The 16108-nt window shown below is 44.7% G+C and overlaps 1 protein-coding gene across 1 annotated transcript in view; it reads right to left on the bottom strand.

Annotated features, from left to right (window-relative positions):
• Window positions 1-9113, bottom strand: part of MAL2 (mal, T cell differentiation protein 2) — a 29344-nt gene extending 20231 nt beyond the window's left edge. Inside the window, exon 1 of the mRNA XM_043601636.1 lies at window positions 8930-9113. Coding sequence (XP_043457571.1) covers window positions 8930-9061 — 132 coding nt within the window. The 5' untranslated portion in view covers window positions 9062-9113. The remainder of the gene's footprint in view (window positions 1-8929) is intronic.
• Between the last annotated feature and the right edge of the window lie 6995 nt (window positions 9114-16108).

Genomic DNA, 16108 nt, shown 5'->3' with positions numbered 1-16108 from the left:
TTAAACTGCTACATATCCCTGAAACCACAGATCTCCTTTGTGGCTTCCCATGTGTTGACCACTTCAGCTTGGCTCCTGCAGCCCACGAGGGTGTGACTCGATTGAAGCCTTCCCATAAGAAAGTCACGGACGTTTTCATCCGCCCATCACACTGAACTGAGCCCTCCGAGTTGGACTTGAAACGTGTTTTCACTAGAAACCGTGGACGGGTGAAAACCCGTAACCCCGCAGGAAAACAGGGTGTTGTGCCAGAAACAACTCTGGCCATCCTGGCTGTGCGATGACACACTTCGCGACTTGTCTCCTATTTGGATGGTTTCGTGTCTCGAAAGGATTCATTTTGCAAATAGCCTATGTCTTTTCAAATGTCACTTCTTTCCTAATAGCATGCTTTTAAACATGCCCTCCAACATCTTAGCTGACAGTTTTCAAACCAATCTGACACCTTCACCTTAGTGCACTCTTATTATTGCACTAAGTAAACAGGCCAGTCCCTACTCTGACCTATTTTTAGTCAATGTTTGGAATGAGAACAGGGAAAGGTAAGTGAATCTGAAGGTAGGAAGGACTGGTTAGACTACCCCTAAGGAGAAATATTTAATTGTTTGGAACTTTCTGTATATAACAGAAAGTTTCTAATTTTCCTGCAATTTATATATTGAGCATTTCAGGGGCGCCTGGGTGGCTCAGTCGGTTAAGCGCCGACTTCGGCTCAGGTCGTGATCTCGTGGTTTGTGAGTTCCAGCCCTGCATCGGGTTCTATGCTGACAGCTCAGAGCCTGGAGCCTCCTTCGGATTCTGTGTCTCCCTCTCTCTCTCTCTCTCTCTGCTCCTTCCCCACTCGTGCTCTGTCTCTCTCTCTCAAAAATAAACATTAAAAAAATTTATATATTGAGCATTTCATCACTGTAGCAGTGAGAATGAACCCACCAGCAAGCCTAGAGGGAAAAAAAAAATGGTCTCTTAGTCTGGTTTTATAGAGTCAGTTTGACTAAGAGGTTGAAGCTAATGAGGATAAAAGAAATACTAGCCAGCGTTTATTGAATGCGTACGTTCCAAGAACTGCTCTAAGGGTTTTATTTGTGCCAACTTAATCCTCACAAACACTCAGAGATAATTACTATTATTACTCCCATTTTACAGATAAGTTGAAGCAGATAGCCATTAATAATTTGCCCTAAGTTACACAGTTAATAAATGTTAGAATGAGACTCGAACTGACACCTGGCTTCCAGAGCCTATGCTCTCGATACTATGCTATTGTGTCTCCCCCAAAGGGTTTCTATCCTTTTGCTGTGGAGTCGCTTGGTGGATGTGGGAGTGCTGACTCCCTAAAGTCATATCCAGCTGGGTAAAGTGCACGTGCAGTTTTCTGAGGACACAACTTTCATCAGGATCACAAAGGAGTTTGTGGCCTCCAAAAGTTCAGAATATCGGGGCACTTGGCTGGCTCAGTCAGTTAAGGGCCCGACTCTTGACTTCAGCTCAGGTCATGATCTCACAGTTTCGTGGATTCAAGCCCTGCGTCAAGCTCCACGCCATGAGCTTGAATTTCTCTCTCTCTCCCTCTCTCTTGGCCCTACCCCACTCATGCTCCCTCACTGTCTCTCTCAAAATAAATAAATAAACTTGGTTTAAACATGGTTAAAGAGTGTTTAGTATGTTGGGACTATTTATAGTCTAATGAATAGATGACCTACAGTTAGCTCTTTATACATAACCTGTATTCCAAGTTTTTTTTTTTTTTTTAACTGGGAACATACTTTGGTCAGCAGATAGATGTGCTTGCAAGGCAGCCCATAAGTATATAAATTCGTTCACTGTGGGACTGTAGTCAACTCCAAGCTCACCTTCTTCCCGGCACTGCTGCTTCCCCAGCCACCCTCGCCTGGCACTCCGGGCTCTGGTCTCTTACCCCCTGCACACGAATCCATCACACTGGTTCATGCTTCTGCCTAGCATGCTGCCGTCAAAGTTTTCTCTGGATAACTAAACTCTGGCAGCACGTCTTCCACACAGACTTCCCTGGCTGGATGCCACCACCTGGTCCTTCCATGGTTACTGATAGGTGTATCCTCTGTAGCACTGACATCTATTGGTTTGAAATCATGGGCTCATATGGCTGTTTGCCCACTGGATTGTGAAGTCAGAGTTAGCAGCATTGCCTTAAATACCTCTGTACGCTCAGAACCCAGGACAGCTTTCTACAGGAGACGTTCAACTGCATTCTCCCTGAAAGAAACGGAAACCAACCGGTATGTGTAATGAATGGTTCTAGAAGAAAATGATCCAGAAGTGCAGCTTGAGATGCTAAGAACACACTGCTGTCTGGAGCCTAGCTCATTCGCTGGCACATGGTGGGTGTTCAAAAATCGGCATGAAGTCTAGTGAAGCAGGAACATGTACTTCTCAATTTTTAAGTTATTATTGGCAACACCCACCCAGATCTTGTACTAGCAAGATCTCAGGAGGCGGGGATGGAAAGTTATGGGGAAGGTGGCAGCTTTTGCCAGTCTAGCTCATGACACTCCATTTTTACCCTTCTTCGAGCCTCAAATGTGTTCAATTCACCTATTCTCCTGCAATTGTGACTGGAACTCTTGACCAGGGTGGTGTTTATCTTGTGCCTTACCCGACCCCCTCCTGAGCCCTCCATCAATCCCCATCTGTTCTCTCACCATGCGGACATCCATCCAAACTGGTCCTGGCCCCGGACTAGCCCTGGTGCAGTTCTGATTCAGAGCTACAAGCTGGCAAGGTGTTTTTGTTTTAAATCAGAGAAAGGAGAACAAGACAAGTTCTGGGAAGCAATGGGAAATAGCATATACGGAAGGGGCCTAGGTACAAAACACACTAATGCAAAGGAAGTTTTGCTTTTTAGATTCACATTTGAAAATTTCAAAAATATGTTTGAGGATGCTGGGAAGCATTTGTTACTACAGGCCTTTCCTCCCCATCTGCCCCAAATTTCCATTTCAATTTCTTAAGTAGCTGAGGCTACTTAAGGTCCTAAAATGGAAAGTGCATCTTTATAGGGGAGAAATAAATTCTGGCCCCTTTTTATTCTTACTTATAACGGCCTTGATTTCTTCTTTTTTTTTTTTTTTTTTAAATCCTCTTTTCCTGTTTGCAGGTAACTAGTTATTACCTAGGTTAAAAACATTCATGCAGGTCAATGCCTTGATGTCAGCAAGGACCACACAGATCATTCATGCCTCTTTTCTTGCTTTTTACCTCCCTCCTTCTGAAAGCCATTATACAAAAGTTAAGAACGTCACATATGAAAGGACATGGCCCCTTTCATGTTAGAGAGGACACAGGAAATTCAGGTCAGACTGCAGATTCCTGGAGAAGAACCATGATGTTTTAAGAGTTGCTCAGGACATCTACCTCAAAGCTGCTCTTGTCCACTCCAGCCAGTTTCTCTAGAATATCTTCACACACTGTCCAGACCGTCCTCCAGATCAGATAGCATGGGTCAGGTGCTGCGCATGCACAATACTGTGTATGACAGCCCGGTCTCTGTCCTTGTCATTACGCAGTCTTTTCTATGCGGACACATCCACGCAGACATGCCACGGCCACGGCTCCTACCACCACGTCCAACATTTCTGTAGGGCTCTGCAAAACCAATCTCCTGTCCTTGACCTTTTCCTCTGGAGCTCCAGGTGAAGAGTTTCAGGAAACTGATGTAACTTTTTCTGAGCTGTAGTTCTTCCTATTTTGTAAGGGGCTGCTAGTCAGGGCGAAGCAAGTGCCGAAAATAATCTTTGGCAAGGGCATCAGTTCCTTTTCTCTTATGCAGTTTTAAGGACTCTTTTCACACGGCTGGAGATTTCTAACCCAGAGGAAAAAGGAAAATCCTACTTAGAGAATTAAAACCCCCACAGAGAAGGAAACATACCCACAGAGAGCCCCTCTTCACTGCTGCAAACACACAATGTCCCTGTGCAACTCAAATCTATTTTCTGGGCAAGAAAAGACAACCCTACACATCTGACTGTTTATATGTTAGTATAATGTCAAAACTTTGGGTTGACAATAACCTGAAATCTCTTCCACAGGTTTCTCTGTGCACGCCCGCTCCAGAGCCCCTACCTCCCCACCATCCTCTAACTTTTGTGCTCCTGCTGTAATTCCACTGAGTTACATCTTATATTTAAGTTTACCGTAGTTTCACTTCAGAACATGTCAAACTTTACATACTTGGTTGACCTTCTAAAGGTCAGATCTCTCTTCTTCTGTACTTCTGTCATTTGTCATTGTCATTATCCCTCATTGAAACCACTGACATAAGTCCCTTAATTGATCTGCCTTAAGCCTCTGTTTTATCAGCAAACTTCACCACTTAAAGATTTTTTTGAATGTTTGTTTATTTGTGAGATGGGGTGGGGAATGAGTGGGGGAGGGGCAGAGAGAAAGGGGAACAGAGGATCTGAAGCTGGCTTTGTGCTGATGACAGACAGCCCCATGCAGGGCTCAAACTCAAGGACCACGAGATCATGATCTGAGCTGAAGTCGGACGTTTGACTGGACCAAGCCACACAGGTGCCCGTACTCAAAGATTTCTAAAACACAAGTAGATCACATTTGCCCCTGGCCTTCAGCAGCTCCCCATGTGATGCCTGGTCCAGTCAGTTCTCAGCAAATCACAACTCGGGCCTTTTCTGCTCTTTCTCCTTCTTCTGCCACCTTCCCATGAGTCATATAAAAAAAATAAAAAACCAGAGGCACCAGGGTGGCTCAGTCGGTTGGGCATCCGACTCTGACTTTGGCTCAGGTCATGATCTCGTGATTCATGGGTTTGAGCCCCGCATTGGGCTCTGTGCTGACAGCTCAGAGCCTGGAGGCTGCCTCAGATTCTGTGTCTCCTTCTCTTTCTCTCTGCTGCTCCCTTGCTGTCTCTCTCTCAAAAATAAACATTAAAAAAAATTTAGAAAAAATAAAAAACAAAAACAAAAACAGTTGCTGGAACCTTCGTGCCATGGTCTGTCTTGTCTCTAGCGTTTACACATGCCCTTGTTTCTACCTGGAATTCTCTTTCCCACTTTTCTTGTCTACTGAATGTCTACTCATCACTTAAGACTAAACTCCTGTGTCACCATCTCATGCGAGCTGCCTGGCTCGGACTCCCCAGTGGCCAGATATGCTTTACTCCGTTTTTCAATAGTACTTTTCATGACCAATTTTATCACTTCAGACACTGGAATTCTTTCTTGACTGTATACTTCACTATACACGAATTTAAGGGCAGGAGCTATGTTAATTATCCTATTCCCAGGGCATAAAATAAGGCCTGATGCATAGCAGATTCTTAATTATTTTTTGGATGAGTGAAAGTTATTGGGACATCCACACCACTGCAGGTCAGAGCATGTGAATAGGAGTCCTAGAATATCTCCCATAAAGAAAAACGCTAGTGAACATCTTGGGGAATGTGGATAGTTTCCCAAACACCGAAACCATGCAATGCACTGAATTCAACATATTGACCTTTCTTCTTTTCCATGTTTAACTGTAACATCTGATCTATCTTGCGGATTATACAAGGTAAGCTCACTGAGGACAGGGACCTCAAGTATCTTGTTCGGCCCCATAGGACAGATGCTCTGACGTTCATTTTCTTATAAACAGACCTGCCTGGAAAACACTTTAGCTGTAGCTCACTCTCCATATTCACCTCGTCCCTGAATGGCAGTTATTTTTATGCAGATCATCTCAACTAGGTTAGATGTTTTTTCAGGTGAGGAAGGGTCTACCATTTTTTTCCCCCCAGACGAGTGTCTTGCACTCAGTAGGTATTCAATCAGTACCTGACAAAAGACTTAGAAAACACTAAACCAGGAAACACTGAGAGAATTTGAAAATGTAACTCTGAAGGTGATGTTTTCCATCCTAAACTAAAAGACTTAGCATTGCAAAAATAACTTAGTATTACACTCTTCAAGGCAAGCATGCATTGGTAAGTATAGCTCAGGGCAAAAACATAGGAGCTGACAACCTAAATATCTGGGAGTGGACCACATTTGTCTCAAAAAACCATGCCACGTCTATGTGGTTGCAATATTCTCCACCTATGAAGCCAGTGCTATAAATTGCCTTACCTGGTGCCATTAGGCAGGCACTGTTTGCATCTTTTGAATTATCTCTCAATAAACGGCTTACACTTGAGAGATTATGCATGGATATAATAAGAGGGAATGAAAATGAATTCTTAATGTAAAATTTGAGAAAATTTATTATTGAAGTATAGTTGACATACAACGTTCTATTAGTTTCAGTGTATAACACAGTGACTTGACAATTCTATACATTACTGAGTACTCACCACAGTAAGTATAGGCACCATCTGTGACACTGAATTTTCTGAGCAAAGTTTCCAGTTAGTGTGAGAAGTGAACTCCAAGATCACGGTTTCATTAGCTTAGTCAGCTGCTGATAGCCCAGCCCACTTGTCAATTGCTGTTTTTCCCACATCAAGCTTTAGATGGCAACAAGACGCAAAAAGAGAACTCACCAAGACAAATGCATTTGAACAGAAGGCCAAAATTGAGAAGGAGTTTGGGGATATCCAGAAACACTGGAAGAGGCCCCCAGAAAGGAGATCACCTGGTGTTTAGAACTGCTCCTAGCAAACTGTCACATTTCATTCACAGGCAGAGGAATTTCTGAGGAGGAGTCGTGGGAGACTGAACACTTTAAAGCAACAAGAAAACTTGAAGAGATAAGGGGAACAGTCTGGATACTTCTTTGGGCCTGGGTCCCTATTAGAATGGGGAGGGGTAGAAGCTCTGGCTTTGCATGAGGGCTGTCTTGTCCACAGAGCCCTGGTAAAGGCCACCCTCGGGGGTTCCCAGCCATGTGTTCACTAGACCCTCTGGGGAGCTTTTAGAAGAACATAGCCGACTCAGGGCGCTCCCCCAGAGATTCTTATTTAATTAGTCTGGGCCAGCCACCGTATTTTTAAAAGCTGCCCAAGTAATTAAGTACAGCAGAGTTGAGAACTAACTCCTGGGCTAGATAAAGAGATATGGGGGCAGGGGAGAGAAAATAAATCACTTCCACTTTTTTCCCACAGAATTAGGCAGTGTTTCCAAAAGTATGACAAGACCACAGATGGCCCTTGGCACAGTATTTGATGTGATGGCACGTGTTTGAGCCTTCTTTGCGTATGTATGTATACAGGTCCCTATATACATACATGTATTCTTACATATCTTTACATGTATGCATACATGTATGCAAACGCGAAAGTATATATTTGAGTAAATATTAAAAAAATATACCCAGTATATCAAATTCGAGAATTAATGTATATTGTTGCTTAGGATGAGGCTAAAGTAGGTACTGAAGTTTAGAAAGTGAATCGAAGTGAACATTCTGTAAATCCTAGAACAGGTGGAATGCAGATATGGCAAAAACTTCTAAAAGCGATATGCAAATGAGGAGAGTTTGAGGAACATGGTACTAAAGCAGCCCAGAACTTATACAAGCTTTCTACCGTTCTAAGAGTGTCTCCCCTCCTACACACACACACACACACACACACACGCAACGGTGCCCGGGCCCAGTGCCATCCCCTCTCTACTCTCCTCACATGGATGCCCGCGCCTCATCCCAAGCATTCAGATGCTTCTGAACTGGGCTCAGACTCAAAACCAGCCTCTTCCAGCCTCGCAGTCACGATCCTATTACTGATGTCGTAGCCTGTAACTCACTTGTCTCCTTTTGCAGATTCAAATCTGAGCTAAACTTAACTTAGCACGCCTTAGCCACCTTCACACAATAGGGCAGAAAACCAATGCTCACAAGGCGTTCCGGCCCCACAAGCACAAAAGCGAAACCGAAGCGACCAAATAAATCCAGGTTATGCAAACTCAGAGGAGGTGAGAAAAGAGAGATGAAAACTCCATAGGGAACAAACAACATCAGCCTACAGGAAGGGCAGGGACTGGCTAGCACTGCACTCTGCATCTGCCGTTCTCAGGGCATGATGCAACCTGGGGTTGCCCAATTTATGTTTGCACATTCCCCCTGGTCCACAAAGAGCTCCAAAAGCTTCCAACTCCACAAAATAGCTTTAAAAAGGTTTGAAAAATCTCTAGCCCAATAAGGTGCACGGCAGGGCAGGTCACCTCACCTTCACCTAGGCCCAACAAAGTGGGCTGAGAAGTGTCGACTTGCACAGGTCGGCTAGGAAGCCAGTAGGCGCAAAGGCAGGCAGCGAGGAACTTGACAGCCACCTCTGTACCTCCCCCACCAACGTCCCAGCCACTCTCAGGCCCACTTTATTAGAAACTGCCAAGGGCACGGTTCACTTGACCTTTTTCCCTGCCCTGCCTCCAGAGCTCTGCTCCTCTCCCCAATCCAAAGGGCACTAACAATGGAAAGGGAAGGGGGTGGGTAGGCTCAGGTCTTAAGCCCGCCTTCTCTTCCTGGCACCTCCCGCCTCCAGCTTTTCACGTCGTGGCAGCCTTCAGGTCACTCAGTCATCGGCTACACCTTTGCACCACCCAACAAAATGGCAGGTTAGCAACAGGCAAGGCCCAGAGAGCCTACTCTGGCCCTAGCCAAGCGCGGCCGCTGGCCAAGCCACCGGGGGTCTTCCGCGGCGCCCCAAGCCCAAGCACCCTTCCCCTCTCAAAGACCCCAATCCTGGGCCCCGGCGCTGGGCCGTCTGCTCGCTCCCTCGGGGCCATTTCTGTCGCCAGCGGGAGAGCAGGTGCCAGCGTAACAGGTGCCAGGCGAGAGGGCCCAGATTCGGGCTGCTCTGGGCATGGAGAGGGCAGGACCCCGGGAGGGGCGCAGGTAAAGGCCACGTCGAATGTAAGGGAGCTGGGGCGCGGGCAGAGGGAGCCAGCCCCGGGAAGCAAGGATGCCGCTGCCGGTCCTCGCTCCCCGGGCGACGCGCCGAGGTTGCCCCACTTACAATCTCCAGGCAGACGAAGGCACCCGAGTAGGTCCGCAGGATGTCCGGGCCGGCGGGCAGGGTGATCCGGGGCGCCGGGAAGGACACGGCGGGGTTCGGGGGCGGCGGGACTGGCGCTCCGCCGGCCGACATGCTGCCGCTGCCGCTGCCGCTCTGCGTCTCTGCGCGCCGCCGCCGCCTCCCTCCGCCCGCCTCCGCCGCCCGCCTCCGCCGCCCGCCTCCGCCGCCCGCCTCCGCCGCCCGGGCTCCCGCCGCCGCCGCCGCCGCCGCCGCCGCTCGGGTCCGCGGGGTCCCGGCGCGCCGCGCGGAGGGGGCGTGGCCGCGCTGTCTAGGGCCGCGCGGGGCCCCGCCCCGTCACGTGGGTCCAGGTGAGCGCGCCGAGGCCGCCTTGGCGCCCGCGCCGGTCACGTGCACAGGTGCGGCGGCCACCCGGCGCGGTCCTTCCCGCGCCCTCCTCGCCCCTCCGCGGGCCAGCGCCCTGCTCTTTACTTGTTTCTTCTAGCTCCCCTCGTTTCCACCTGTTCTCTTCCACCTGCCCTACCCCTCCTCCTACTCTCACGACTTCTCTACCCTACTTTCTTCAATGTAACTGTAAGACCAGTCTTGAAATTGTGACTCGGCAGGTAAAATGAAGGTCACTAGGCACACCTAAAAAGTGGAGTAGATCTGCCTTAAGTGAGACTCTAGTGGGATTTTTTTAAACACCGCTAGGGCAGTCAGATGGCTCAGCTCCAACACCTGTTGGTGGTGGATGCTGCAAAGGCTTCTTGGCGGGCCTGTGGTGTGTTCATCTGTGAAATGGGGTTGAGGATATCTACCTCCTGTCATTACCGAAATTACATTAACATGGAAAGAGCTTAGACCATGGGAAGTGCTCTTTTAATGGTAGCTTCTATGACGACTGCTATTTTTTTGAATTTTTACCCATGTTCATATCGTGCTCTTGTGTACCTATGATGTTGCCCAGGCTGTATTTTCCGCATAAAACTTTAATTGATTTTACCTGGTCCAAACTTTGAATTGCTGTTGCCTTTTAAACACTTAAGTGGATTTTTTTAAAAGGATGCTATGTATAGTTTAGATTCCCTACCCCAATTCATCCCCGTTTTATCTTTGATTTTAATGTCAACATCTTGTAAGTGAAATGAAGGATAGGAGATTAATCTTCTCAAGGATCCGCTGAAGATAAACAAAAGTACACACACCAGTATGCACAGATAGACCAAGCTGGAAAAAATATTAGCTAACATCATCAGGCATTCCCCAAATTGAATACAGATCTTGTCTGTTGGTACTAGCCTTTATGGGACTGTGTATAGCTCTATGCATTGTCAGCAGTTTTTAGTCATTCCACCTCTTCATTATTTTAATAAGCGAAACTCATAGGTGTGGTGGCAGGATGAGGGCAAAAACCACAAAACAGGGTGTGGGTGAAACCTTCTGTATATTCCTCCCATCTTCTCCACCTCTTCGTCATTACTTTCTGATATTTAATGTGAGCTAGTTATTTCATAGGAAATAGAAAGTTTTCTCCTCTGACTTGGTTCATTAGTGAACTCTCTCTGTGTTCAGACCCTGACAGTAGGGAATAATCTTCCTGTGTATCATATCACATTGTATTTTCTGCCTAACGTTTCTCCATAAGCACTTGAAGAACATTCAAAAGGGAGCACTTGGGTGGCTCAGTTGGTTAAGCGTCAGACTTCGGTTCAGGTCATGATCTCCAGCCTGGCATCGGGCTCTCTGCTCTCAGTGCAGAGCCTGCTTTGGATCCTGTCCGCATCTTTCTCTGCCCCGCTTACAATCTCCTCTCTCTCTCTCTCTCTAAAATAAATAAACATTAAAGAAATGAAAGGAAAATTCAAAGGGAAGACCTCTTCAAAGAATTTCATTAGGGAGATGCTCAGCAACTATGATGGGCCCCCCAAATTTTAGCCAATAAACTTAAAATGACTTTGGAGTTTCCAGAAATACAAATAACCCAGAGAGCCTCAATTTCACTTATTTTAAAAATTGCCACTGAGGGGAAAACTTTTCACTGTGTCCCTTCCAGCACGTTCCTTGCTATCCCATGTATCCCTGACCATCCCTGTTTTCCCTCTCCTACCTGCTTCCACAATGATCAGTGGAACGAAAAGAATTATCCTCGAGGTTTCTCCTATTATTGTAACATACTATTTGCTTGAAAATTAATCCCTTCCTAGAATGTTTTTCCCTGCTCATGGTCGCCACCCATACCTCTTTTCTCGTGATAATACCAGTTTCCTTCTAATGAAAGTAATACCTCTGGACTCAGGAAGGAAAGCACTCACCCCCACCTCCACCTCACCACGGTGTCTCTTCCTCCACACAATTGACTCTGCGCTCTTTTTTACTTTCTGCTCTTTCCCTGTCCTGTTTCCATAACTGACTTCCAGCCTGACTTTTACCTTGTTCATAGACTTCCTGTGGAACCCCTATTTTGGAATGTCATCATTCACATTCATGACACTTCTAACAATCTTGCCTCGCAACCACTTGCTGCCTTCTATGAAGTGAAATCACATCTGCACACACCTTTTGGAATTTTGGAATTTCACTACTGCCATTCCTTTCAACGCTGACATTCTCTCCGATGGCTGTCTCCTATTCATCACACTCTCCTTCATTCTCAGTGCATTGGCCTCCAGACTTTCACTTTGCCTTTATTCTCCCATTGACCCCATTCTGGCTTCCCTATCCTTTCTATGCTCATGGGAAGGCATTTTAGAGATGCTCGTGTTAGTCCCAGATATTGCCTTCCATCTTGTACTTTACTGTAAATTTACCCACACTGCCCCCATATTCTGCAGCTTGGGTTCCACCCGCCATCAATATCTGCTTTCTCTGATGCTACTTTCATAGTGTCCAGGGTTACTGAAAGAAGATCATAACCAAGACTCTTGCTTCCACTAATTCATGTTATCTAACCTTGACTGGGACTTAAGGATTCCTGAGGTTGTCACTTTCTGCCACCACCCCTCCCCACTACGTGTCTTGTTTATTATCCCATAGCTTCTTTCACTTTCCCCATCTTTAAGCCTGGCACAGTAGACAAATATGTTCAGTGAACGAAAGCAAGTCTAAACCATTCCAACCGTCCCTACTATCTCTTACTTTACAAGGAGTTTTAGGACATCTAACCAGTAATACTTGTTTCATTGAAAACAGGGCCGTCAATCCGGTTACCCAAGACAAACATCTGGGTGTTTCCCCTGGTAGCTCCTCTTATGCCACATATTTAATCACTTATAAGATCTGGCAGTTCCACCATCTTATTCTCGAGGATATATCACTTCTCTCCATCCCTACTATTCTCCTCCTATCTCAGGATATGAGAGTATCCCTTGTCACAGTAACTACTCTAACAGTCTTGTTCCTTCCCGTATAGTCTCTACACTGATATCAGAATGATTTCTGACCACAAAATTGATTGCAGTCACTCCTCTACTTAAAACTCCCCTAGGATTCCCTACTGTTCTCAGGATCAATTCCAAACACCCCAGAAAGCATTCAGGGTATTTGTGGGGGTGTAGCTTCTGATGAGCTCTCTGACCTCACCTGTCCTATTAATCCAGCTGCAGTTCCAAAAATTCCTGCCTCCAGACCTTCACACATTCTCCTCCCTCTAATGGAGCATCCTTCCTTCTTACCACTCCTACTCCCCTTATCTATCTGGCCTTTGAATTTTATGTAGGGCCCCGGCCCATCCACTGTATTTCCATAACCTGATATGCAGAACACTTACAGAACAGAACACTTGCTTTGCTAAATTGAAATTGTATTTTCACTTGTCTCATACCCCTTAGGTAATGTTATATAACAGGATTTCAAGTTGAAAAGATCAGTGGAGGCACCAAAAGATGATAAATACCAGATACCAATGTGAGCTGTGAATCAGACCACCAGAAGTTTTAAAGGAAGTTGATTAAGAGCCCATTAGATAATCTACAAAACACTCACTTTTATCAAGAATATGGAAAGCTCAGGAGGGAGGATTTGGAATGAGGGTGATTTGGGGGAGACATGTACTGGGTGTCATGCTTCGCTCTCCTCCTCCATCCCCTGACCCACCCTGCAGAAAAGAGCTGAGATTTGTTCACATTACATAATAGGAGTGCACGTAGTATCAGTTGACCAAATGAAGCCTGCGTCTAAATTTCTATGCTTTATCGCTATTACTCTCCTACTTTCTTCCTGTCTCAGAAGAAGTGGTTTTTTTTTTTCCTTATCCAAAGTTAAGTCCCATCCCAGCTTTTCATTATTTCTCCTTTGTACTTCCTTTAGGAAATTCGTTCATTAATTTTTCCTTCTCTCTCTTCAATTTCAAATTCTACTTTACAGTCAATCTTTTCCCCTCTATGAGCACTTACAAAGTTCCTTTATTACCAAAAACAGCAACACGTGACTTCTGCCCAAAATATAATAACCAAGACTGGATTCATCTTTGTGGCTGAAACAAATTCCAGAAAAAATATGTGAAACACTGGTTTTCGGACATTGCACATCAGACAGTGCAGGGTAGTGATTGCTTAGGAATAAGAAAAAAGTCACTGAGTCACTGAGGAGCAAGTTTCCAGAGTATGGGGGAGAAAGAGCCTTGTGGAGGCTAGCTGTCTTCATGAGTTGAGATGGTGAAGCTGGGTTTGAGGGATCCAGAGGAGTTAGAGTTCACAGAATACTAGAGGAAAGAGCTGCATTCAGAGAAAGCTTGGGAGGTCAGCAAAGCGTTCTCCTTAAATCTTCAGATAAATGCTGATCAACACATGAAGGTAAGTAACTTATCTGAGGCCAAGGAAGAAGCATGCCAAGGGAGCAGAGGAATAATTCCAGGAGTTCATACATGGCCAGGAACAGTTTTTGTTTCCAGGAACTAGAGCAAAAAATTGATTAATTAATGGAGCACTGGATAGAGTACTCAGAAAAGTATTGTCTTGGTACTGGGACAAAGTCAGCCTTAGGTGAATGGCTGCTCTGGTCCTGCCTCACAAAGCTTTTTAAAAAGCCTCAAAATGCTCAAATTGTTTCTAGATAACTCAGCTGAATCACAGAGCAATCCTCAGGAATATTAAGGTATACAAAAATGTCTAGCACCCTAGAAGATAAGATTCGCAATGTCTGGCATCCAGTTAAAAACTATAAGGCATGCAAAGAAGCAGAAAATATGAAATATAATGAGGATAATATCAACCACCATAAACAAATCCAGAAATGGTACAGATGATAATTTTAGTAGAAAGATTATTAAGACAGTTAGTATAAATGTATGCCATGTTCAAAAAATAAGGATTGAGTATAGCATGTAGAAACAAATATAGGGGTGCCTGGGTGGCTCAGTTGGTTAAGTGTCTAACTTCGGCTCAGGTCATGATCTCGTGGTTAGTGAGTTTGAGCCCTGTGTCGGGCTCCATGCTGACAGGTCAGAGCCTGGAGCTTGCTTTGGATTCTGTGTCTTCTTCTCACTCTCTGCCCCTCCTCTGCTCACACTCTGTCTCTCAAAAATAAATAAATGTAAAAAAAATTTTTTTTTAAAGAAACAAATATAAAACACATAAAAAGGACCTAAATTGAACTTCTAGATATGGAAATTACAATGTTGAAGATGAAAAATACTCGTGGAGGATTAACAGATTAGACACTGCAGATGAAAAGATTTGTTAACCTGAAGACACAGAAATAGAAACAGGAACTAAAGTGAAACACAGAGGGAGGGAATACTGGACAATGAAAGTATAGTGATCAGTGGGAGAACCTTGTTTGAATATTTTTGCAATTAGAATCTCAAGAGGAAGAAAGACATAGAGAAAATTTTGAAGACATAATGGCTGACAGATTTCTAAATTTTATCAATTTATATCCACAGATCTAATAAGTTCAGTGAACTTATGGACAATGGACACATGAAGAAATATATACCAAGCCATATCATAATAAAATTTCTTAACAGCAATGATAAAGAGAAAAACCTTCAAAGCTGCAAGCCAAAAAGATACATGACATACAGAGATGCAAAGATAAGAGTGGCAACAGACTTGTTGTTGGAAACAATGCAAGCAAGAAGAGAGTAAAATATGTTTAAGTTACTAAAAGAGAAAAAAAAACAAAACAAATACTACCAACCTAAGATTGGTTGCCTTTCAAAGTGCCTTTCAAAAATGAAGGTAAAATATGCACTTAAATTTTTTTAAAATTTATTTTCTAAGGCTTTATTGTTTTTTTTTTATTAAAAAATTTTTTAACGTGGGGCGCCTGGGTGGCGCAGTCGGTTAAGAGTCCGACTTCAGCCAGGTCACGATCTCGCGGTCCGTGAGTTCGAGCCCCGCGTCAGGCTCTGGGCTGATGGCTCAGAGCCTGGAGCCTGTTTCCGATTCTGTGTCTCCCTCTCTCTCTGCCCCCTCCCCCGTTCATGCTCTGTCTCTCTCTGTCCCAAAAATAAATAAATGTTGAAAAAAAAAATTAAAAAAAAAATTTTTTTTAACGTTTATTTTTGAGAGTGAGAAAGAGACAGAGCACAAACAGGGGTAGGGCAGAGAGAGAGGGAGACACAGAATCTGAAGCAGGCTCTAGGTTCTGCGCAGTCAGCACAGAGCCCGATGTGGGGCTCGAACCCACAGACCATGAGATTATGACCTGAGCCGAAGTTGGACACTTAACCGACTGAGCCATCCAGGCGCCCGTAAGGCTTTATTGTTTTAGAGCAGTTTTTGGTTTACAGCAAAACTGAGAGAGATATAAAGATTTCCTATGTACACTCTGTTCCCATGCATACATAACCTCCCACATTTTCAGCATCTGTCAGCAGAATGGTACGTTTTATACAAAGAGTGAACCTACGTTGTCACATGTTACTCACCCAGTCCATACTTTACATTATGGTTCACTCTTACTGAACTACACACCGATTAAAACATGCCTGCTTTAACTATAAAGACACAAACATATTAAAAGTAGAAGGATGTAAATAGGCATACCATGATAAGAGTAATCAAAATAAAGCCTGAGGGGCTATATTAACATCAGACCAAATAACTTTCAATCACAACAAAGTTATTAGGATAAAGAGGGTAATATCATAATGATAAAACGTATCCCTTAATCAGGAGAACTTAAAACTCTTAAAAGTTTATGCAACTTATAACAGAGTTTTAAAAATAAGTGATG

This window comes from Prionailurus bengalensis, chromosome F2, assembly GCF_016509475.1.
Source record: "Prionailurus bengalensis isolate Pbe53 chromosome F2, Fcat_Pben_1.1_paternal_pri, whole genome shotgun sequence".
Lineage (NCBI taxonomy): Eukaryota > Metazoa > Chordata > Mammalia > Carnivora > Felidae > Prionailurus > Prionailurus bengalensis.
This window is presented reverse-complemented; position numbering and strand designations above follow the sequence as displayed.